The sequence below is a fragment of the Artemia sp. Qi Xiang Cuo genome, chromosome 14, assembly GCF_049724085.1.
Source record: "Artemia sp. Qi Xiang Cuo chromosome 14, ASM4972408v1, whole genome shotgun sequence".
Lineage (NCBI taxonomy): Eukaryota > Metazoa > Arthropoda > Branchiopoda > Anostraca > Artemiidae > Artemia > Artemia sp. Qi Xiang Cuo.
Window position 1 is genome coordinate 53,749,452 of NC_142807.1, and position 24,703 is coordinate 53,774,154.

Genomic DNA, 24,703 nt, shown 5'->3' on the forward strand with positions numbered 1-24,703 from the left:
TTCTGCCTTGAGCGGCCATATTCCACAGGCGTACAGTAGCACAATTCGAACGAATGCTACGTAGACTCTGACTTTGGTTTTTGTCGACATCTCACGTCTGGCCCATAACGCCTTTTTTAGACTGGTTTTTAACTGGTTTTTAGACGCCTTTTTGAAGACTCCCCATGCCGTTGATATACGGGCATAAGAATCTTTTCCAGCTCCACCATCTGTTGTTAAGCAACTGTTTGACCACTCTGGCTTAAAATCATTGACAGAAATTGGCAAAAAAGCAATATAGACTGGCGCTAGTATGTAATGGAGACTCGCATAGGAGTTGAACTGAATAAAAATGAAACTTCGGACTTAGTGTTCAGAGCAGAAAATGTTGGTACTGGCTTGCAGATGAGGACATCTCGACACATCGTACCTTTTTGCAACCTTTTAATAACGAGAGATAGCTCTTCAAACTTGCCACATCAGCTTCATACTTCGCCATTGGAAATTTTAGACCACCTTTTGGTTCGGACTATGTAGCGAAGGCAGCGGTGATCGAACGCGTCCAAAACTCTAGCCTCTTCTGCCTTGAACGGCCATACCTCACAGGCGGTGCATAGAGTAATACAGTTTGAATGAACGCAACGTAGACTCTGACTTTGGTTTTTGTCGACATCTCACGTCTGGCCCATAGCGCCTTTTTTAGACTGGTGAAGACTCCCCATGCCTCTGATGTACGGGCATAAGAATCTTTTCCAGCTCCACCATCTGTTGTTAAGCAACTGTTTGACCACTCTGGCTTAAAATCATTGACATACATTGACAACAAGGCAATGCAGACTGGCGCTAGTATGTAATGGAGATTCGCATAGGAATTGAGCTTAAAAAAACATGAAACTTCAGATTTAGTTTTCAACTTAGAAAATGTTGTTTACCATTTTTGAGCATTAATTTCAGTTGTTTAATTTTTTGTTCAAAATTGAACACTATCTCATCCCCATCAGATAGACGAATATATTTTATCCTCCCTCTTCGGGGGGGGGGGATTTTTTCGCTGCAATAAAAGATTGTCAGAAATTTTAAAGGCAAGAACATGAAAGTTTATTCAATTTAAAGAATGAAATGTGTATTATCTGATTACTTGTATAATTCTACTAGATTATTCCTGTTATCCCTGGACGTCAGAGGCAAGGGGCGTCACTTCCTTTTGCTGCTTTCTATTTGAATTTTTATTTTAAGGAGTAATTGATCAACGTACTGTAGATCAATACAGATTATTTTTTGTTGTTTTCTGTGTCACCCTTCCTTTACATTTTTTCTTTTTATAAACTCCATAATGTGACATTTTATGTCTATTTATAATAAAATTATTCATTCATTCACTGTAACCAGTTCTCCTTTTAAAAGCTTGTTAAAAGTGGTAAAGGTGATGTAAATATAACCTTTTCCAACCAAAAGCGACATAAAGTGACTTAGCATGGAAAGAATGGCGAATGAGTGAAAAGTGGCTTCGCAGGGCCCTCCGAATTTTGACCTAAATTGGTCACACACCAGCACGGTCGGCAGGTTTGAGTTCGTAAGCAAATCCTTGTATAAGTCTGAATTTACTTATTATGAACAGATACAAAATGAACGAAAATCCAACCACAATTGCAGGGATATATTTATACTGAGGGGGGGGGGATCCAGAAAAAAACCGTAAAAAATAGGCGAGTCAATCTGAGGGTAAGGGGGCACAAACTGAAGGTCGACAGCCTAAGTACGTGGCTTACAAAACAGTACTGAGAGAAAAGTGCAATTTACCGGCATTGTTCCGACATTCAACCAAAATTTGTCTGTCAAGATATTCCCTGGATGATTGCTAACAATAAAATTGTACGGCATAAATGTTTCTCAAAGTTTAGAGGTAAAAACAGTACACACAAGGGACTATAAAAAGAATATGTTGCACCGAAGAAAGAGGAAATGCTTGAAAGTTTTGAAATTAAGTGGAAAAAAATACATTTCCAGCAAATTTATTTCCAAAAAAACAATGTAAATAATAAAGAGATTTTTCAGACAGAGTAAAAAAAAACAAAAAACACATATTTAAGCCTCCACCCACATTTCTGAGCTTTAGCAAAAGCACAAATTAAAATAGCGTAGAAAAAAAATCAACATTTCCAGGAAAATGACGCATTATAAATTCAATGAATAATTAGGCAACTTTGAAGCAGAAAATTTTGCCCCATCCACAAGCCAACATTAATGGAAAAGAAACACAAAATCACCAGCAAAACTCCAGCAGCCCCCGAGATTATTCCCGCGATTATTCGGAAGGACCCTGTAAATAATAGCCTAAAAATGAAGTCTTTGGGCAATTCTCAATATCAGACATACGTAGTTCATTGTTCCTAAATTTCGAAGGCAAAGATGAACGACAATGAATTACGAGGCGAAAGGTTGGCTTGGATCGCTCACCATGTAAGTGTAATTTGTTAAGATAGTTAAGAGAGAAAAGCAATCGATCCCCAAAGCATTCACAATCTGGAGTTTTCAAGCCCGATACCCGAGTTCGACGGAAGTCCCTTTACTTTCTTGTAATTTCTACAAAATTCGCTTATTTTTTTCTGCATTTTTCCGAATATTTGTCACACCTCACCCCCACCTGTCAAACTTGTCACACCCCCTTCAAATTAATTGATGCATAAAAACCTGCTCTAAGCCACCCTTTTAAGCGTTTTATTTTCTATTGCACACACACTCGTAAAACTACATTTTCCTGGCAGTTCGAGACCACACAACCCCCTACCCTGGAAAAACAGACAAAGAGAAAATAGTGAGTACACCAACATATCTAAATCGACTAATACTGGCTTGGCAAAGAAAAAGCAGTAACTCGCAAGTGAAGGCCACTTACTTGGCTCAGAGGCCTAATCAGGCACTATGGAAAAATCAAAAGCCTTAGGCCTGAAAGAAGGGTAAATCCCCCCCCCCCGAAAAAAAAGAAATCAAAGAGAGTTTTAGCCAGCCTTAGAGGCGATGTCTTGGACTAATTTAGACGTATACTTGAAAATAGTACATTAGACTTAGAAAATCCATTAAGCACGACATTCAATAATGCCGAGAGGCTTTTGACAGGTCGTGTTCCAGAGGTTACGGTTCAATAAGACTTTTAGGGAGACTATACGACCCAAAATAGTCTTTAGGAAATTATTCTTAACGCTTTACATCCATTCTTACCCCTGCTGAGGTCTGTTAACTCACAAAGGTGTTAGCCTAGGGGAATGAAACAATCAAAATGGATATAACTCAAATTTGGACAAGGCAAGGTGTATTCAAGTTACTACTTCCCACTCTACCAAATCGTGAGCCTTTTAGATAGTTCGATAACAGCCTTAAAAAAAAAAAAAAAAAAAAACTTTGGCTTAGAATTCTTCTCTTCCTTTTTTTAGTGTATGTGCAAATAGACCTTAACAGATCTATCTTGACAGGAATTAGCGACCCTTCAAGTGCGCAAGTGGTGGATTGGAGTATTTTAAAACACCTTTTGGGGACTTCGTATCCATTCTTGAAAATTTAATTGACCTAGGACAATTGAAAGGCGACTTTTCCAGAAACCGTCCAAAATTACTCTCATTAAAAATACAGAAGCAGTAAATTAAAAACATTAAAATGAGATAAAGCAAAAATGGAAAAAAAAGTAAAAAAAGAGGAGCAGGAAGAAAAAAAAATATACTAAAAACTATCTTCATTTCGACTTATATCTACAATTTTCAATTCGACCTTATACATCTGACCCCACCATAATTTTTTTCTTTTTTAGTTTCAAAGTGTTAAAAGATAAACAGACAAAGGTGAAAAGGGTAGAAGGAATTAGTAAGTTAGAAAAAAAATTAGTAAGTATGTGCTCACAGCAGTCAGAAAAAACGTGAGCTGAGAGAAGCATCTCGGCAAATTCAAATTCCCTTACCCTAGCTTTTATTTGAGCCACCTCGGCATCTGACTGAAGCTGCTTTTTTGCAACCTGTTGTGAGTAAAGAACGTTACTAAATTACCAGCGTTTCATTAATAAAGCACAGTTAATGCCATAAATGGGGACAAATCTTAATTCCTGCCTTCTATTTATTTCCAGAATACTCTAGCGTCTAATATTTAACGCGCTGTTTAGTGAGGTGGCATAATCAAATTTATACTCGAAGTTATTTTGCTTTTAAAAGTACATTTCTTGACACTACGCCTAGTTTGTTTTGTAGAATTTTTTTGGAGTAAAAATTGTGCCATTTAAGTATGTAGGTCGGAAGAGGACCTTAATTGGATTGTTGACAGTAAAAAACAAAAACAAGTAATTTTCACGTTGGCTTTCAAAATTGATTTTCCTGACACTACTTTACGCCTAGTTTGTTCTGGATAAATTTTTGAAGCAAAACTTGTGTTATTTAGGTCAGGAGAGAACCTTAACTGGACAGCTAACAGTAAAAAAAAAAAAAAAAAAAAAAAATTTCAATGATGTACGCAAAGCACTGTGACATGGTTAGCACTTTAATCAACCATGATGCACACTGAAGATAATAATATCACACTTTAGCGGCGTGTACTTAATAGAGCAAATTTATTAATTAAATTGTTCTAAATCACTAAAGTCATTTTCTTGAAATTACATTCATACAAAAGGTAAACAAATTCCCTGCAAAATAAAATTCTGAGGAAATGAACTTTGAAGTCGCTTGGCTGCGTGAAAAATGATATGCTTTGGATATCAGTATCTGTATCGATACATATGTGTATCGGTACTTGGATCGTGTATGTGCATCGGTACTTAGATATCGGAATCGGTACGCTTTGGATATCGGTATCTAAGTGACTTCTCAGATACCGCCTATCGATACAGAAGGTCAAAAGAGACAAAAAGATGGAATTAATGGACTTCAATTCACGTAATACATCCATTATATAGCAGGGTATATAGCAGCTTGCCGGACAACGCTTCCTTAATATAGTCAAACTTATATGGCAACTGAAAGAAAAAAAAGTGGAAAAAATATTTACATACCCTTCACTGACATAGCCTCTGTGGTAACTAAACGTTACCATTGCCATATGAAAATTGTGACTAAAATGTAACAATTTTCATCTCTGATATTTAAAAAAAGCAAACCATTGCTCAATTTAAGGGGCTGCAGTATCTTAAAAAATTGCCGGGGGGGGGGGGAATGTGACAAAGGCACCAGTACTTGACAAAATTGACAAGTTTATCTTAAAAATTCGCCCTATATTGTCTATTATAAGTTTTTTTAGTTTGTGTGGTCAATCTCAAAGGCACAAAGTCTTAGGGGGGGGGGGGGGCAATGTGACAAGGGCGCCAATATTTGACCAAATTGACAAGTTTATCTTAAAAATCGCCCTATATTGTCATTATAAGCTTTTTTAGTTTGTGTGGTCAATCTCAAAGGTGCAAAATCTTAGAGGGGGGGGAGGCAATGTGAGAAGGGCACCAATACTTGACCAAATTGACAAGTTTATCTTAAAAAATCGCCCTATATTGTCTATTATCAGCTTTTTTAGTTTGTGTGGTCAATCTCAAAGGTGCAAAATCTGAGAGGGGGGGGGGGAGGCAATGTGAGAAGGGCACCAATACTTGAGCAAATTGACAAGTTTATCTTAAAAAATCGCCCTATATTGTCTATTATCAGCTTTTTTAGTTTGTGTGGTCAATCTCAAAGGTGCAAAATCTTAGAGGGGGGGGGGGAGGCAATGTGAGAAGGGCACCAATACTTGACCAAATTGACAAGTTTATCTTAAAAAATCGCCCTATATTGTCTATTATCAGCTTTTTTATTTTGTGTGGTCCATCTCAAAGGTGCAAAATCTTAGAGGGGGGGGGGGGAGGCAATGTGAGAAGGGCACCAATACTTGACCAAATTGACAAGTTTATCTTAAAAAACCGCCCTATATTGTCTATTATCAGCTTTTTTCAGTTTGTGTGGTCAATCTCAAAGGTGCAAAATCTTAGAGGGGGGGGGAGGCAATGTGAGAAGGGTACCAATACTTGACCAAATTGACAAGTTTATCTTAAAAAATCGCCCTATAGTGTCTATTATCAGCTTTTTTAGTTTGTGTGGTCAATCTCAAAGGTACAAAATCTTAGAGGGGGAGGGAGGCAATGTGAGAAGGGCACCAATACTTGACCAAATTGACAAGTTTATCTTAAAAAATCGCCCTATATTGTCTATTATCAGCTTTTTTAGTTTGTGTGGTCAATCTCAAAGGTGCAAAATCTTAGAGGGGGGAGGGGGGGGGGGAGGCAATGAGAGAAGGGCACCAATACTTGACCAAATTGACAAGTTTATCTTAAAAAATTGCCCTATATTGTCTATTATCAGCTTTTTTAGTTTGTGTGGTCAATCTCAAAGGTACAAAATCTTAGAGGGGGGGGGGGAGGAGGCAATGTGAGAAGGGCACCAATACTTGACCAAATTGACAAGTTTATCTTAAAAAATAGCCCTATATTGTCTATTATCAGCTTTTTTAGTTTGTGTGGTCAATCTCAAAGGTGCAAAATCTTAGAGGGGGGGAGGCAATGTGAGAAGGGCACCAATACTTGACCAAATTGACAAGTTTATCTTAAAAAATCTCCCTATATTGTCTATTATCAGCTTTTTTAGTTTGTGTGGTCAATCTCAAAGGTGCAAAATCTTAGAGGGGGGGGGAGGCAATGTGAGAACGGCACCAATACTTGACCAAATTGACAAGTTTATCTTAAAAAATCGCCCTATATTGTCTATTATCAGCTTTTTTAGTTTGTGTGGTCAATCTCAAAGGTGAAAAATCTTAGGGGGGGCAGGCAATGTGAGAAGGGCACCAATACTTGACCAAATTGACAAGTTTATCTTAAAAAATCGCCCTATATTGTCAATTATTTGAAAAAAACTACGTTTTCTAAAGAGTTAAAGAGGCTGAGTTACAAGGTCGAACCTTAAAACGTACAGGGATTAGGAGGCACAGTTGGGGGGGCTGCCGCTCCCCAAACCCCCGCTTTCGCAGCCTTTAAATAAAAAAAAATTTAAACTGAAAGTAAGGAGCGACATTAAATCTTAAAACGAACCTAAATTATTCCGTATATGAAAGAGGCTGTGCCCTCCTCAACACCTCGCTCTTTACGCTAAAGTTTGACTTTCTGACAACTCTTTTTTTAAACAATAAAAACTTTAGCGTAAAGAGCGAGGCGTTGAGGAGGGCACAGCCTCTTTCATATACGGAATAATTTCTGTTCGTTTTAAGATTTAATGTCGCTCCTTACTTTCAGTTTAAATTTTTTTATTTTTATTTAAAGGCTGCGAAAGCGGGGGTTTGGGGGCGGCAGCCCCCCAACTGTGCCTCCTAATCCCTGTACGTTTTAAGGTTCGACCTTGTAACTCAGCCTCTTTAACTCTTTAGAAAACGTAGTTTTTTTCAAATAATTTCTGCACGTTTTTGTACAGTTTATTACTTATTATTGCTTGACTAACTGTTAGCTGATCGTGTCAGGAGTTAAAGTTGGGGCTGCCGCCCCCAAACCCCCCGCTCTTGAACATTCTTGTGTTAAGGCTTTTAATTCCTGAATACTCAAATCACGTCGTACAGGGTGCCTCCTAATCCCTGTACGTTTTAAGGTTCGAACTTGTGACTCAGCCTCTTTAACAGTCCCCCCAACTGTGCCTCCTAATCCCTGTACGTTTTAAGGGTTGACCTTGTAACTCAGCCTCTTTAACTCTTTAGAAAACGTAGTTTTTTCAAATAATTTATGCATGAAGAGAAGACTTCCAAAATGTGGTGCACAATCAGTTTCAAGTGCAACCCGCAAGATGTCCCTTATCTGGGTGTGTCTGTGTATTATTTGAAAAAAACTAAGGTTTTTCGTAAATGTAAATTCGGGGGATAATTTTTTCGGTCTGAAAATATCAAAAGGCCCTAACAGGTCGAATTCTGCTTCGAATGAGTCCTCATTCAACCGGATCCGTTGCCAACTGTGGCCTGTAGGCGTGGGTAAGAAAAAAAAAAGAAATGATGAATTTTAAGTGGCTATATTTGGTTTTTTGAAAACAGGGAAGGAGTGATCGGATTGAGCTGAAATTTCGAGGATAAGCTCCCGGGCCCTAGAAAAGCTTAACCTCTAAATTTCAGCCCAATCGGACAGCGTTAAAGGGGGGCTGTGGTGGGAGGGTCCAAACTTCCGGCCCAGTTTACCCCATGAAGATAAAGTCGGAGGAGGATGAAATTTTGCAAGTTTCTTAGTTTGAGCTTGAGCTACAAAAGGCGATTACCGCCGTCTCTCTGCGACCTCTAGGACCTGAAATCGCTTAACATTGTGGTGGGTCGCCTCTTTATAGAGGCACAAGTGTGCCTCCTTGATTATTGCTTGACTAACTGTTAGCTGATCGTGTCAGGAGTTGAAGTTGGGGGCTGCCGCCCCCCAAACCCCCCGCTCTTGAACATTCTTGTGTTAAGGCTTTTAATTCCTGAATACTCAAATCACGTCGTACAGGGTGCCTCCTAATCCCTGTACGTTTTAAGGTTCGAACTTGTGACTCAGCCTCTTTAACAACCCCCCCAACTGTGCCTCCTAATCCCTGTACGTTTTAAGGGTTGACCTTGTAACTCAGCCTCTTTAACTCTTTAGAAAACGTAGTGTTTTTTTTCAAATAATACACATAAACAGGATAGACATGCTTTGTTATGAAAATTGACGCGCAGATATTTTCATAACAAAGCATGTCTAACCTGTTTATGTGTATTATTTGAAAAAAACTAAGGTTTTTCGTAAATGTAAATTCGGGGGATAATTTTTTCGGTCTGAAAATATCAAAAGGCCCTAACAGGTCGAATTCTGCTTCGAATGAGTCCTCATTCAACCGGATCCGGTGCCAACTGTGGCCTGTAGGCGTGGCTAAGAAAAAAAAAAGACATGATGAATTTTAAGTGGCTATATTTGGTTTTTTGAAAACAGGGAAGGAGTGATCGGATTGAGCTGAAAATTTGAGGATAAGCTCCCGGGCCCTAGGAAAGCTAAACTTCTAAATTTAAGCCCAATCGGACAACGTTAAAGGGGGGCTGTGGTGGGAGGGTCCAAACTTCCGGCCCAGTTTACCCCATGAAGATAAAGTCGGAAGAGGATGAAATTTTGCAAGTTTCTTAGTTTGAGCTTGGGCTACAAAATGCGATTACCGCCGTCTCTCTGCAACCTCTAGGACCTGAAATCGCTTAACATTGTGGTGGGTCGCCTCTTTATAGAAGCACAAGTGTGCCTCCTTGATTACTTATTATTGCTTGACTAACTGTTAGATGATTGTGTATTATTCTTTTCTTTCTCGACAGGGTGTTTTAAGGGTCGACCTTGTAACTCAGCCTCATTAACTCTTTAGAAAACATAATTCTTTTCAAATAATTTAAAAAAGAAACTGAATTTTTTTTTTAAATTTAAATTCAGTATATAAAAAATTTGATCCAATGGTGAATCGAACTCGGGTTTTCCGCCTGGCTGCCAGAAGTCTCACCGCTACACTAAAGAGACATAATTGAAATTGTTGTTTAGTGAGGTGGTGAATCTTTTTGACGCAAGCAAAACTTGATATGTGGTTTTTGGAAAACAGGGAAGGAGTGATCAGATTGAGCTGAAATTTCGAGGATAAGCTCCCAGGCCCCAGGAAAGCTTAGCCTCTAAATTTCAGCCCGATCAGACAACGTTAAAGGGGGGTTGTGGTGGGAAAAATTAACATGGGCTAATATAGGAAAACAAGGTTTTTCGTAAATGTAAATTCGGGGGATAATTTTTTCGGTCTGAAAATATCAAAAGGCCCTTACAGGTCGAATTCTGCTTCGAATGAGTCCTCATTCAACCGGATCCGTTGCCAACTGTGGCCTGTAGGCGTGGCTAAAAAAAAAAAGAAATGATGATGAATTTTAAGTGGCTATATTTGGTTTGGAAGGAGTGATCGGATTGAGCTTAAATTTCGAGGATAAGCTCCCGGGCCATAGGAAAGCTTAACCTATAAATTTCAGCCCAATTGGACATAGTTAAAGGGGGGGCTGTGGTGGGAGGTTCCAAACTTCCGGCCCAGTTTACCCCATGAAGATAAAGTCGGAGGAGGATGAAATTTTGCAAGTTTCTTAGTTTGAGCTTGGGCTACAAAATGCAATTACCGCCGTCTATCTGCGACCTCTAGGACCTGAAATCGCTTAACATTGTGGTGGGTCGCCTCTTTATAGAGGCACAAGTGTGCCTCCTTGATTACTTATTATTGCTTGACTAACTGTTAGATGATTGTGTATTATTCTTTTCTTTCTCGACAGGGTGTTTTAAGGGTCGACCTTGTAACTCAGCCTCATTAACTCTTTAGAAAACATAATTTTTTTCAAATAATTTAAAAAAGAAACTGAATTTTTTTTTTAAATTTAAATTCAGTATATAAAAAATTTGATCCAACGGTGAATCGAACTCGGGTTTTCCGCCTGACTGCCAGAAGTCTCACCGCTACACTAAAGAGACATAATTGAAATTGTTTTTTAGTGAGGTGGTGAATCTTTTTGACGCAAGCAAAACTTGATATTTGGTTTTTGGAAAACAGGGAAGGTGTAATCAGACTGAAATTTCGAGGATAAGCTTCCAGGCCCCAGGAAAGTTTATCCTTTAAATTTCAGCCCGATCAGACAACGTTAAAGGGGGGTTGTGGTGGGAAAAATTAACATGAGCTAATATAGGAAAACAAGGTTTTTCGTAAATGTAAATTCGGGGGATAATTTTTTCGGTCTTAAAATATCAAAAGGCCCTTACAGGTCAAATTCTGCTTCGAATGAGTCCTCATTCACCCAGATCCGTTGCCAACTGGGGCCTGTAGGCGTGACTAAGAAAAAAAAAAGAAATGTTGAATTTTAAGTGGCGGTATTTGGTTTTTTGAAAACAGGGAAGGAGTGATTGGATTGAGCTGAAATTTCGAGGATAAGCTCCCGGGCCCTAGGAAAGCTTAACTTCTAAATTTCAGCCCAATTGGACAACGTTAAAGGGGGGGCTGTGGTGGGAGGTTCCAAACTTCCGGCCCAGTTTACCCCATGAAGATAAAGTCGGAGGAGGATGAAATTTTGCAAGTGTCTTAGTTTGAGCTTGGGCTACAAAATGCAATTACCGCCGTCTCTCTGCGACCTCTAGGACCTGAAATCGCTTAACATTGTGGTGGGTCGCCTCTTTATAGAGGCACAAGTGTGCCTCCTTGATTATCAGCTTTTTTAGTTTGTGTGGTCAATCTCAAAGGTGCAAAATCTTAGAGGGGGGGGGGGAGGCAATATGAGAAGGGCACCAATACTTGACCAAATTGACAAGTTCATCTTAAAAAATCACCCTATATTGTCTATTATCAGCTTTTTTAGTTTGTGTGGTCAATCTCAAAGGTGCAAAATCCTAGAGGGGGGGGGGAGGCAATGTGAGAAGGGCACCAATACTTGACCAAATTGACAAGTTTATCTTAAAAAATAACCCTATATTGTCTATTATCAGCTTTTTTAGTTTGTGTGGTCAATCTCAAAGGTGCAAAATCTTAGAGGGGGGGGGAAAGGCAATGTGAGAAGGGCACCAATACTTGACCCAATTGACAAGTGTATCTTAAAAAATCGCCCTATATTGTCTATTATCAGCTTTTTTAGTTTGTGTGGTCAATCCCAAAGGTGCAAAATTTTAGAGGGGGGGGGCGGCAATGTGAGAAGGGCACCAATACTTGACCAAATTGACAAGTTTATCTTAAAAAATCGCCCTATATTGTCTATTATCAGCTTTTTTAGTTTGTGTGGTCAATCTCAAAGGTGCAAAATCTTAGAGGGGGGGGAGGCAATGTGAGAAGGGCACCAATACTTGACCAAATTGACAAGTTTATCTTAAAAAATCGCCCTATATTGTCTATTATAAGCTTTTTTAGTTTGTGTGGTCAATCTCAAAGGTGCAAAATCTTAGGGGGGGGCAATGTGGGAAGGGCACCAATACTTGACCAAATTGACCAGTTTATCTTAAAAAATCACCCTATATTGTCTATTATCAGCTTTTTTAGTTTGTGTGGTCAATCTCAAAGGCGCAAAATCTTAGGGGGGGGGGGGGCAATGTGAGAAAGGCACCAATACTTGACCAAATTGACAAGTTTATCTTAAAAAATCGCCCTATATTGTCTATTATCAGATTTTTTAGTTTGTGTGGTCAATCTCAAAGGCGCAAAATCTTAGGGGGGGGGGCAATGTGAGAAGGGCACCAATACTTGACCAAATTGACAAGTTTATCTTAAAAAATCGCCCTATATTGTCTATTATAAGCTTTTTTAGTTTGTGTGGTCAATCTAAATCGTCATACGTTTGTTGATAATGTTATTTTAAAAATGTGGTAAGTGCCAATTAAGTATGATGTAATTATTAGTTGAAAACAAAAGTCATCTCATCTCATCTCATCATCTCAAAGGCGCAAAATCTTACGGGGGGGGGTCAATGTGACAAGGGCACCAATACTTGACCAAATTGACAAGTTTATCTTAAAAAATCGCCCTATATTGCCTAGTATAAGCTTTTCTAGTTTGTATGGTCAATCTCAAAGGCGCAAAATCTTAGGGGGGGGGGCAATGTGACAAGGGCACCAATACTTGACCAAATTGACAAGTTTATTTAAAAAAAAAATGGCAAAAAAAGAAAGAAAATAAGGGCACCTCTTTGGGGGGAGGCAGCGGTCCCCCCCGGCCCTCTGAATCTGACCTTTGCAAAACTATTAAGAATTGATAGGACTATATTGCCATAAACTACAGCTTGAACAAGAGAATCGAATAAAAACGGAAAACTAAAAGCCGACATCTGCTTTCCCGGAAATCTTATAAAAACCACTCAATTTGTCCTGATTAATGATAGAGATTGAAATATTCACATTTAATGAAACTTACATTAATAGAAAGTGTGAATTTTGTCTTTCCGATTCAATGGAGCAAACTTTTCTTTTTAAAGTTCAGGAAAGGGCAGTTTCTAGATATATTCTAGCATACTTGCTTGGGAAACGTTACAAATCAGCTCGTGGGAGTTCACTGTTGTGCTACCCAGCTTGATTGAAAACTTTGCAGACACATGAGACGCAAAATTTATATTGTATGTACATTGAATAGACAGCACTTTGCTTAATAATTACTAGGAGATTAGATATTTTCTTTATTTTATACTATCCTCTTATTAGCTATCCGAACTGTTGAAACATACAAGATCCCGTTATCTTAACCAAAATTGCTTTGGGACTCCCCTGTGGTGCTAGAAAAACTCATTAATGGGTCCCTTGTCTTCGAGACACTCAGTCTACGCTAAGATCCGCAAAACAATTCTAAGGTATCGATTGACCTTAATGGTTCAGTACCCGCTTTGGAATAATAGGACCAACTTAAGGTATCGATTGACCTTAATAGTTCAGTACCCGCTTTGGAATAATAGGACCAACTTAAGGTATCGATTGATCTTAATAATTCAGTACCCGCTTTGGAATAATAGAACCAGCTTAAGGTATCGATTGACCTTAATAGTTCAGTGCCCGCTTTGGAATAATAGGACCAACTTCTGAAATGCATTTGCAACATTTCTACCATTACCACCATCAAACCAGTTTTAGCTGTAGCTCGAAGTGGTCACACTTGTGTCTGAAACGTCGTCACAGTGACAAAATTTTTTATTTACCTTAGTTCAAAGAGTATTGGAGATATCCTTTCATATACTCTTTATATTCCTTTTGTGATAAAAGTAAACAGAAGTTCCTTTCCAAGAAGAAACAAAAGCAATGTCATTTAACATTACCAAATAAAATCCTAAAGCTAATTATTAAATCCTAATAATTATTATCCTAATATAATTATTAAATCCTAATCCTAATCTAATCATTAAATCCTAAAGCTAATTATATAAACAAGATTTTTTTTCTTTTGCTCTACATTGGGCTAAAGATAAAAGACTTGGTGGTACTAAAAGGGGACAAGAGACGTTTTTCTTCTCTTTTCTCACTGCTACATTTGCCTTTTAATTAAAGTCTATATTTAAATAAATTAAACCTAATTTAATCTATTTTGAATTGATTTTTTTTCCAACTCCACTGGAAAGCGCTATACTGTCACCAATGATAGAAGCTTGTAACATTAATATTATTTTATCAATTCTATGTATTTCAATTAATTCAATTATATTCTATCTATTTAATGTTAAACGACAAAAACAATGTCGTTTAACATTAGCAAAAAAATCCTAAAGCTAATTATTAAATCCTAATAATTATTATCCTAATATAATTATTAAATCCTAATCCTAATATAATTATTAAATCCTAAAGCTAATTATATAAACAGGATTTTTCCTTTTGCTCTACACTGGGCTAAAGATAAAAGACTTTTGGTCGCACTAAAAGGGGACAAGAGACGTTTTTCTTCTCTTTTCTCACTGCTACATTTGCCTTTTAATTAAAGTCTATATTTAAATAAATTAAACCTAATTTAATCTATTTTGAATTGATTTTTTTTCCAATTCCACTGGAAAGCGCTATACTGTCACCAATGATAGAAGCTTGTAACATTAATATTATTTTATCAATTCTATGTATTTCAATTAATTCAATTATATTCTATCTATTTAATGTTAAACGACAAAAACAATGTCGTTTAACATTAGCAAATAAAATCCTAAAGCTAATTATTAAATCCTAATAATTATTATCCTAATATAATTATTAAATCCTAATCCTAATATAATTATTAAATCCTAAAGCTAATTATATAAACAGGATTTTTTTCTTTTGCTCTACACTGGGCTAAAGATAAAAGACTTTTGGTCGCACTAAAAGGGGACAAGAGACGTTTTTCTTCTCTTTTATCACTACTACATTTGCCTTTTAATTAAAGTCTATATTTAAATAAATTAAACCTAATTTAATCTATTTTGAATTGATTTTTTTTTTCAATTCCACTGAAAAGCGCTATACTGTCGCCAATGATAGAAGCTTGTAACATTAATATTATTTTATCAATTCTATGTATTTCAATTAATTCAATTCTATTCTATCTATTGATTGTTTATTTTGTTTTAAAACGTCAACCATCCCCTTCAGTTGAGTTTACCAGTTTCTTTATTGTCGTTCTATGAAGTTCTTGTAATAGCACACTTAAACCTACATACACAATCATAGTAAGAAACCATTACCACATAGAATAAACACAGACCACATACATAAACCATTACCATTAACAAACTTAGCAATGGCTTCAATATATCTGATCACATCATAATTAAATAAAAAAGTAAGTCAATAAATAACAAAAAAATGTACTGAAGCTTAAAAAATACGGTTAGTCGGTTTAGGAAACTGAAGGTATAACCGTGGCTTAATCGCGAGGGGATGGGCACGGGAGCTTCTGTTCGCTAGATTCCCCCCCCCCCTCCCCCTATATTTTGAAAGAACACCTTTTTTGGATATTATCACTAAAAATGCCATTTTTTGTATTTTCATTGCAAGAAAGAACAAAAACGCTCCTCCCCTGGATATTGAAAAAACACATTTTGCCCTGATCCCCTAAATTTTCGTGAATCGACACCACTAGGTATATGCCACTGGGTATAATTATGATCCAAGAGTGGGAATTTCCTTTTTGCTCTAAAAGGTTGCATGTTTTCATATGTATTTATGACAGCTTCGATATTATAAATTTTATTCGGGAGATATTGGTTAACAGTTGAGAAATTTACTGGCACAATCCATGTACATCAAATCTTGCAATAAGCATCAACAACATTTTGTCAATTCCATTGTTTTTCTCATAAAAAATTAAAGCTGGATAAAAAATATTAGTGGTTTTAACATATGGTTTAAAAAATAAAATTCTAAAATTTAAAAACATTGAAACATAGCACCAAAATAAAAGGTGAAAAGTATAAGAAATAAATTACTGGAACATAATTATAAACACTCAAAATAATTGAATAAACAATATTTTAGGGACACATAAGTCAGAACTGGATGAAACAAAACAACATTTAGTCTATTCCCTTCCAAAACAAGTTTCTTTACTTCATCAATTTTTGTTGAGTCTCTGAACGAAGCAAAAATTCCATGAGTCTTAGATCTTTCGTCAAGAATGTGTTCAGAAGCCAAACTGACTAAATCCCCCTCTTTTTTTTTTACTGTCAACGCATTTGAATTATTCAGGGGTAAAAAAAAGGGAAAATTTGCTCGCAATAAAATTCCACAACACGAAGGATGGTTTCAAATAATGAATAAAAATGTACAGCCTTTGACTGTGAAATTCAAAGTTGAGAATTTAGACAAAGTTAATATCCCGGGTCAGAAATTTTTCTAGCTACAAGCAGTGTTGCCACCGTTGGTGATTTATCGCCGAATTTGTTGATTTTTTGGCAATTTTTCGAAAAGAAAAGGGGATTAATTCTCGTTCTCGGTGGTAACCCTAACTACAAGGTTCAAACTAGGTTTACGATGCGTTCGGTATTTAACTTCGCATCGGCTGATGGAATTCACGTTTTATATTCGGCCAGCTCCTATTTCCCACCAGAGTTGAGAATTTCGTTTCTTCAGTGGGAAATCTGGTTTTAAGCTAAATTGATGTAAACTTTCCAAAACTACGCAAATGATTCCGCTTATGTCAGCTCAAATATTAGCATAAAGATGGTCATACTTTTGTTGAATTTCAATGTGCAAAATTTATAAGCCTAAATTATCAACAGTTATCAGTTATCAACAAAAAAATAATAGTAAATTAAAAATGGCGTCATGAAAAAAGAGAGGCCTCCCAAAAGAAAGGATATGAATAAATGAGTAATCGATTTTTTTTTCTGTAAGTGAAGTTACGAAAATATTGTAGGTCATAAGTATGGAAACAAACATTAAAAACAACCCATTGGGCATGGTTAGTTGTTGAAAGTCGTTATAAATATTGTTTTTGTTAGTAACTTTGTCTTATCTTACTGAATGGATGATTTATTCAAAGTAAACAAAATTTCTTGTATATTCAATTGAAAAAACTTGTAATATTTGTGTTTTCCTTTTTTTTCAGATAAATATTTCAAAGAATTTATTGCTCAATAAATATAGAGCTGATAGAAATAGTACATACAATAGATTCTATGGAATATAGAAATAAGAATGTAGAATCTAATAGATTATAGATTCTATATATTTAATATAAATATAGAGTATATATAGAAAATAGATTTTTGAAGAGTAGCATATTTGCTATTCGGAAAAACATTGCTTTTTTTCTTGGACAGTGACAGTGAAATGAAAAACTTTATGGTTTTTTAAGCTCAATAAATATAGAGCTTATAGAAATAGTACATACAGCAGATTCTATGGAATATAGAAATAAGAATGTAGAATCTAATAGATTATAGATTCTATATAATTAATATAAATATAGAGTCTACATAGACAATATATTTTCGAAGACTAGCATATTTGCTATTCGGAAAAACATTGCTTTTTTTCTTGAAGCACCAAGGATAGTGAAATGAAAACCTTACTTTTTAAATGAATGCTAAAAAAACCGGCACAAGCACATACGTCTTAAAACATCAGGAAAAATGGGGACTTCAGTTTTTAATGAATGAAGGCACCATCAGCAGTCAAAGCGGGAAACGTGGGTGAAAGACAATAAAAAGATAAGCCAAGAAAATACAGCACAAAACCGCTTAGGAAGGTGCTGCTTTTCTTTGGAAGTGTAGCTGTCTTTGGGAATCACCAAATGGTTAATACCTGAGTTTTTATGGACAAAAAGCGTTGTCAATTTCAACTTGCAGTGATTTTGTTTTTTATTAAATAAGGTCTATCTGCAGCTAAGGCGGAAGAAGTGGGTGAGAAATAAGCAAACGATAAGCCAAAAAATTACAGCACCAAAAACGTAAGAAGGTGCTGCTTTTCTGTGAAGGTTTAGCTGTCTTTGGGAATTGGCAAATAGTTTATGTCTGAATGTTCATGGACGAAAATAATGTCAATTTTAACTTATTTATTTTCCTGGTTTGCCACAGCAACACTGACAAAATGTAGTACTGCTCTAAAATTACGCAATTTTGAAATAACCAAAATAAAATCTTAGAATATCTTGGTTTTCAGGTATAAATAGATTTAAAATGGATCCGAAAGGCAAGTTTGTTTTTTTTTGTCCTAGGTACCTCAATCAAATTTAGCATTTACCCTTAGATTAAGCTGAGATTAAAACAAAAAGGCTTATTTAGCTTAGATTAAAACAAATCAAATATATGAGAAATAGGGACAAAATGAGATATTAAAACAAAATCAGATAGAGACTTGTTGACAAAGACTCTCTTAACTCGATCCTCACTACCGCCTGATTTTTAAGGAAGTTGAAATCAGTTACTCAATACGTTCCGCTGGTGATGCATGGATCTGAAACGTTGTTACTCACCCTAAGCGAGCAATCTTTTTGAGAGGCGTGTGCTATGATGGACGAGGTAGGCGGGAGTAGAAACCCCTTACCCGATAACTATGGAGGCAAGCACGAGGTGGTCGCAGGATTCTCCCCTATTGAAGGATGGGGGAATAGCCCTAGTTCCCGAACCAGAATTTTTTGCTTGGTGGAACGGGGAAAAACACTTCCTGTTGGTGGTAAAAGAGTATACACTTTCTTTGTTTTTTTCTTCTTTTAATACATATTTTTTTAAATTTATTTTTCTTTGTTATTTCCTTTGCCGCTTAATAGACTGTTTGGCGAGTTATTTTATTTTAATGTTTTATTTTTTTTTTACATCCTTGTGACTTCAACCGAATTTAACAGTTTTCGTCAGAGCTAAGATTAAAATAAATAGGCCTACTTCTTCCAGTTTTGCCTTCAATGTTTCAATATTTTCCTGTGGATTTTCGCTTCGCAATTCGATTTTCTCGGCTGGAACTACAGGCTCCACTGGCAACGCTGGCATAAACACAGATGACTGAAAGAACTGTTGCTGTTGACGTTGCATTTCTGATTCCATTGCTTTTCTCATTTCTTCTCTCTCTTGGTCAGCCTGAAGTGAGAATCTCTTTAATTGTAACATATTAATAAAACGGTCTCTAGTGTTGTAAAAACATTCATGGAAAAACGATGAAATGCTCACATTATAATTATCAGCTGTTTGATATCAAAATACGATACGTCGTACAGAAGGATAGATTTGGAGCTTTAACAAAAATTGAATATCGTTATAAAAGGTAAAACCGTTACAAAAACATCTACAAACCGTTAAAAAAAAACAAAAAACAAACAAACTAGAAAGTGTTACAAAAAAACTAAAATATCGTTTCAACGATCTCGATTTGGACCATAGAGTTATTATATCACTAACAGATAGCCTGCCACAACTGATTAAATTTGTACTTTTTGGAAAATCGATGCGGTGTTCATATTATTGTTGTCGGTTGTTTGATATCAAAATACAATAGTTCATAGAAAAGGTTGAACTTGGTTTTTTACTAAAAAGTGGACACCGGTAAAAGTAAAAGCGTTACGAAAAAAAAAAAAAAGACCCGAAAAAAAAAAAAAAAAAAAAAAACAACAACAACGAAACGTCGTAAAAAAACATCTCAAAGAATCATCTCGATTTGGACCATAGGGCTATTATACAACTTACATAGAAACTACTGCAGTTAATGAGACCCGTACTTTTGCTGTTCATGGAAAACGGTGCAACGTCCACGTTCTAATGATGGAGTGTTTGAAATCAAAATGCGATACTTCATAGAGGAGAGTGGATTTAGTTCCGCAAAAAGGCCTTCTAAAGGGTAAATAATCGCTTTCCGCACTAACTTCCTTTGATATGAAAGTAGCAGAGCCAAGAGCAGGGGCGGATACAGAATTAATGTTTGGGAGGGGGGCACCGATAAAATTTGTCTCCATCATCGGTATTTTCACCCCTCCAACCCTCTAATTAGTGCAATTTTCAAACTTCTAGGGGGAGGGGCAGGTGCTCTTAAAGAAAACCTCTGGATGGGCAAGAGAATGAAACTTGCAGGAATCAGATCAAATATAAAATCCTGAAACACTATGAAAATTTCATGGACCTACCAAAACTAATCAACTTTTAAACATTCGAGAAATTCTGTCTGGAAAGGGAGTATCTACTCTACCATGATGGCTTCGATCTGATCGTTAAGGAAAAGTTCTTTTAGATTTCGAAATATAGTTTCGACGTATGGTATCAAACAGTTCGTGATAACGAACTGTAAGTAAGGAGCGACCCGGCTGAATGGTAACCAAAACTCTAGAAAACGGGTTTTGATACCAATAGATACATCAAAAGAATCAGATTTCAATGCTGATTTCAAATATATAATTTTCATCAAGTTTAGTCCTACCCATCAAAAGTTACGTGCCTAAGAAAGTTTGGCTGATTTTCGAAAAAAGGGGGAAGGACCCCCTCAAAGTTATAGAACCTTGATGAAAATCACACCATCATATTCAGCGTATCAGAGAACCCTACTGTAGAGGTTTCAATCTCCTATCTACAAAAATTTGGAATTTTGCATTTTTATTTGTTTGTTTTTTCCAGGGGTGATCGTATCGACCCAGTGGTCCTAGAATATCGTGGGAGGACTCATTGGATCGGAAATTAAAAGTTCTAGTGCCCTTTTTAAGTGACCAAAAAAAATGGAGGACAACTAGGCTTACATTCTTACACTAGACGTAAGAAACTTACATTAAAATTCAATAATTAAAACTGAAAAGTTTTTTTTCAAATGTTTTAGTTTTTTTTAGTCCTGATTGAAGTTCCTTGAAGGAATGATATTAGGGCTGTTTTATAAAAATTAAAAAAAACTCTTTTCAGTTTTAATGATTGAATTTTAATATAAGTTTCTTTTACATTATTTTTTATTCTCTTCGTTTGTTTTGCTGAGGACGGTCCTTGGATATTGTTCGAAATATTCATTTAAAGTTGCGTTCCACTGTCTTGTATAAAAATTTCCCTGTTGTTCTACTTACTGCTTATGATGGAAATGCAGTGTGGTCTTCGTCGCTAATTGATTAGCGAAAAAGGGCATTGCTTATTGACCCATCCAATTAAGAAAACTTAAATGGAAAATTCACAATTTGCAACAGTATCGGGATACCAATCTAAAAATCCACTTTTCTGCTCTGTTTTTTTTTTTTTTTTTTTTTTTTTTTTTTTTGCATCTAAAAAATCTTCAAACGATTTTTGGCTATGCATACTGTAGCAAATAATCCAGTTGTAGCATATGCCAGCAAAAACCACTTTAAACTATCTTGCATCTACAAAATACATCGAAAAGTAATTACCTTGATCAGGGGGGGGGGCGCAAAATAGGTGGATCGGATAAACTTGCGTTTGGAGCAAGTTTAATTAACGCAAACTTGCGTTAAATAAGTAAATGCTACTTTAGACTACGTTAGGGGGGGCACTCCCCTCACCCCTCCCCTGGATCCGCCGCTGACCTTGATTGATTGACGGATCAACTGAGCAACTTCTGAATTTTCAGGAATGTTTCTTTCCCAATTAAGAAAATAAAATATTTTCATTTTACTTTTAAAAATAACGTATAACCATATTATTGCATTAGTTTTAGGATTACCTCCAGAACGTTCGAGCCAACACGTAACAGAGTACTGTCTAATACTCACTATAAGTTACTTGGGACATACCAACGACTAAAATAAAAACACAACTTAAAAAAAAAAATTACCTTGATTGATTGACGAATCAACTGAGCAACTTCTGAATTTTCCGGGTCCTTTTCTCTCCCAATCAGAAAATTAACGTTCCCCGACGTATTTCTCAGCACATTAGCTGCATATGCTTGAGTAACGCCCACTAATGAATTGCCATCTACCTCTATTATTTGATCGTTAACCTGAAAAAAGGATGGGGTTATAGTGTTGCAACAGTACCAAACCTAAAACGCTTGATTCTGAAGGAGCTTCGTATCTTGCAACACGTTTAAATGGCAAGAAGCCAAGAAGCTTTTTTCCCTCTTGTTCCAAAAACAGAAGTTAATCGAAACTTTTATTGAACTTATTTTTGCAATTTTTGCATCTTCAAAATTGCGTTACTGACAGAAAACTTACTCTCGTATATTGGCTTGCATAACAGGGAGGGGAGGGGGTAATCGAAATCTGAAATATAAGCTATTTATTAATTATTTGTTTCTAGCAAGTCATATAAAAATGAATGGTTTAAAAGTCTGGTGGCTAATTTCCTATAGTTTAATTTTTGACCGGTAATTTGTTACATGGGGATATTTTCTTTTTTGTCAAATTTGTGGATTCCTGCACCGCCTGATTTCATTGCCATATTTGCACGAACTCCCTTCCCTTCTATGGCTTCTCCTTTTTTTTCTTCTCTCTACTTTAGCGAGTAGGTTTTCTTTTGCATTTTCTGTGGTTAAATGATTAATAACTTAATATTTGAATGTCTTGTTTCGTGATCCTTCTCTTTTACAGGCCATAGAGCCTTTATGGGTGGCTTGTGATTGGTTATTAAGTGGTTTTCGTTGCTTTTTTTGTTGAAATACATCTTATCTTAAAAAAAAGATAATTATGGGAAGTATATAGGGACAATTATGGTAAATCACGAAATTCAGACATTTCAGGTAGAGGAAAGAAGCGAAAAGGCGACCATAATGCGTAAACGTCTAGTTCTTATGCACACTTCTTCAACTTATAACTCTTTGCGAATCGAAAATGTACATATCTTCCTTAATTTGTCATAAATTCTATGTGCTTGCAATTTTTAACAAAACATCGAATCAAACGCCCACCTCCCTTAGGTAAATTCTAGCATATATTAATAATTAAAACCATTTATCCTTGTTATACCCAATTAAAAAAATTTACCTAAAATGAGAACAAGAGAACTAAAATGAACAAAAAGAACTAAAAAGATGACTTAAGAGAATTAAAGAGAACTAAAACAAACTAAAAAGAACAAGAGAGTCTAAAAAGAAAACAACAAGATATAAATACAAAACAATCAAAAAAACATTTTTATTACCAAATCCATAAGAAACAAAACAAAAAAAACAATCCTTTCCTACAACCACAGTTTATATAATTATCCAGTAAGCTTATCGCAGATCATTTCTGGTCTTCGTTCTCGGTGCAAACAAAAACCTCCCACTTCTTTCTTCATTTGTGGATCAGTGTGTTTGGGTCTATCAATGAGGAATGGTTACAAAGTGCATTATTCGTAATAGGGGGTTTCCACTTCTTTCCGATTGTTTCGCGTCTGACTTGTCTACCCGTGAAAAGATCTGATGCCGCTTATGTTTATATCTACAAAAACGTTCTCCGGAGCACTCGCACCCCGGTCCGGGTTTTTATAATGGGTGAGATAGGGAATGATCATACTGAATAATTATATAAACTGTGCGTACAACCTACGAAAATCAAATTTTTCGGCTCAACAAAATCAACTGGCATTCTAGCACTTCTTTTACTTAATGTATATAACAGACTTTGGGATTATTTGTGTTAAGTTGTTTTAGATGGTAAATTCAGACTAGATGAGGTAGCCAAAATGATGAAGTAGTTCTCTCAGTTTTTTAAAAATTGTATTACTTAAATACTCTGTACTTACATACTACCAGGTTTTGGAGTTGTTGGTTTGGGATTTGCGTCCCAAAACAGTGGATTTTTGCGTCCAGTTTACAATGGATTTTTGGATTTTTGCGCAAGAGGGGTCCATATCCGGATATTCAAGGGGTATGGGCTATATAAAAATTTTATCTACAAATTATTGGGAGTGGGGGGTGGGGGGGTCAACTGCAATCCTTGCCCCCCCCCCCAACGATGCCCCTAAATATAATGTATATATAATATGATATAATTTTTTTGTATTATACACTGTTTTGGGACGCAAACAACTTTGGGACGCAAATGAGGTTTGGGACCTCATTTTATTAAGTTGTTCAAATAACCGAAATTGAAGAATAAGAGAATTTACTAACAATATTTTGACTTAGATTCAAGTTAATATATTTTATTGATATGAGACTGAAGATCTTATTCTCCAGGATTAAGACTTGGACCCTTTAAGTAAATTTCTGAGATTTTTTCGTTTTGTTTTATGGCTCAAGATAAGTTTTTTTTTTGTTGATAACTAAGATTATAAATGAACAACAAACCTGAATTGCACCATCCTTAGCAGCTGCACCAGTTGGCGTGATTGTCTTGACAAATATTCCCAGCTTTTCCAATCCAGCATCAGCTCCCACCCCCATTCCAATAATACTAAGCCCTAGGCCATCACTGCCTAAAATGAAAAGAGGATAAACACATGAGAATAATAGGTGGAGTAACATACAGAAAAGCAAGAAAGCCAAAAACAACATTTATCCCCCCCCCCCTCCCCCCAAAAAAACGACAAAGAGAGAAAGAAAAAAAAAGAATAAAGCCGAGTCTTGATTTCAGCTTTTTGAGGTAAAGCCGCCCGTGTTCCTTGACTTTATCTAGCAGCTCCAGTCTCCATTAGTCCTTTTTAAGGCTTAAAAGGCATATGACGCGTATTTCAAGTGACCTTTTTTTCAGTTAAATTCAAATCCAGTGATCGAAAAGCTATTTTCACTAGGACAACTTCGCCTGATAGAGCCACAATGAAGACAGGGGTTAAACCAAAACTGAAGAAAAAATTGAAACGATGGTGTGGGGAAATACGGACGCGTGCTGTATTTTAAGAGTTTTCTGTGCTCTACTTCCAATTTTACGGTAACATTAGG

At 36.2% G+C, this 24,703-nt stretch overlaps 1 protein-coding gene across 1 annotated transcript in view; it reads right to left on the reverse strand.

Annotated features, from left to right (window-relative positions):
• The window catches only part of LOC148944622 (neurabin-1-like), a 67,738-nt gene that overhangs the window by 38,577 nt on the left and 4,458 nt on the right, over positions 1-24,703 (reverse strand). Inside the window, exons 2-5 of the mRNA XM_089099971.1 lie at positions 24,113-24,240; positions 21,674-21,841; positions 18,811-19,002; positions 3,929-3,982 (exon numbers count right to left, since the gene is read on the reverse strand). Coding sequence (XP_088956097.1) covers positions 3,929-3,982; positions 18,811-19,002; positions 21,674-21,841; positions 24,113-24,240 — 542 coding nt within the window. The remainder of the gene's footprint in view (positions 1-3,928; positions 3,983-18,810; positions 19,003-21,673; positions 21,842-24,112; positions 24,241-24,703) is intronic.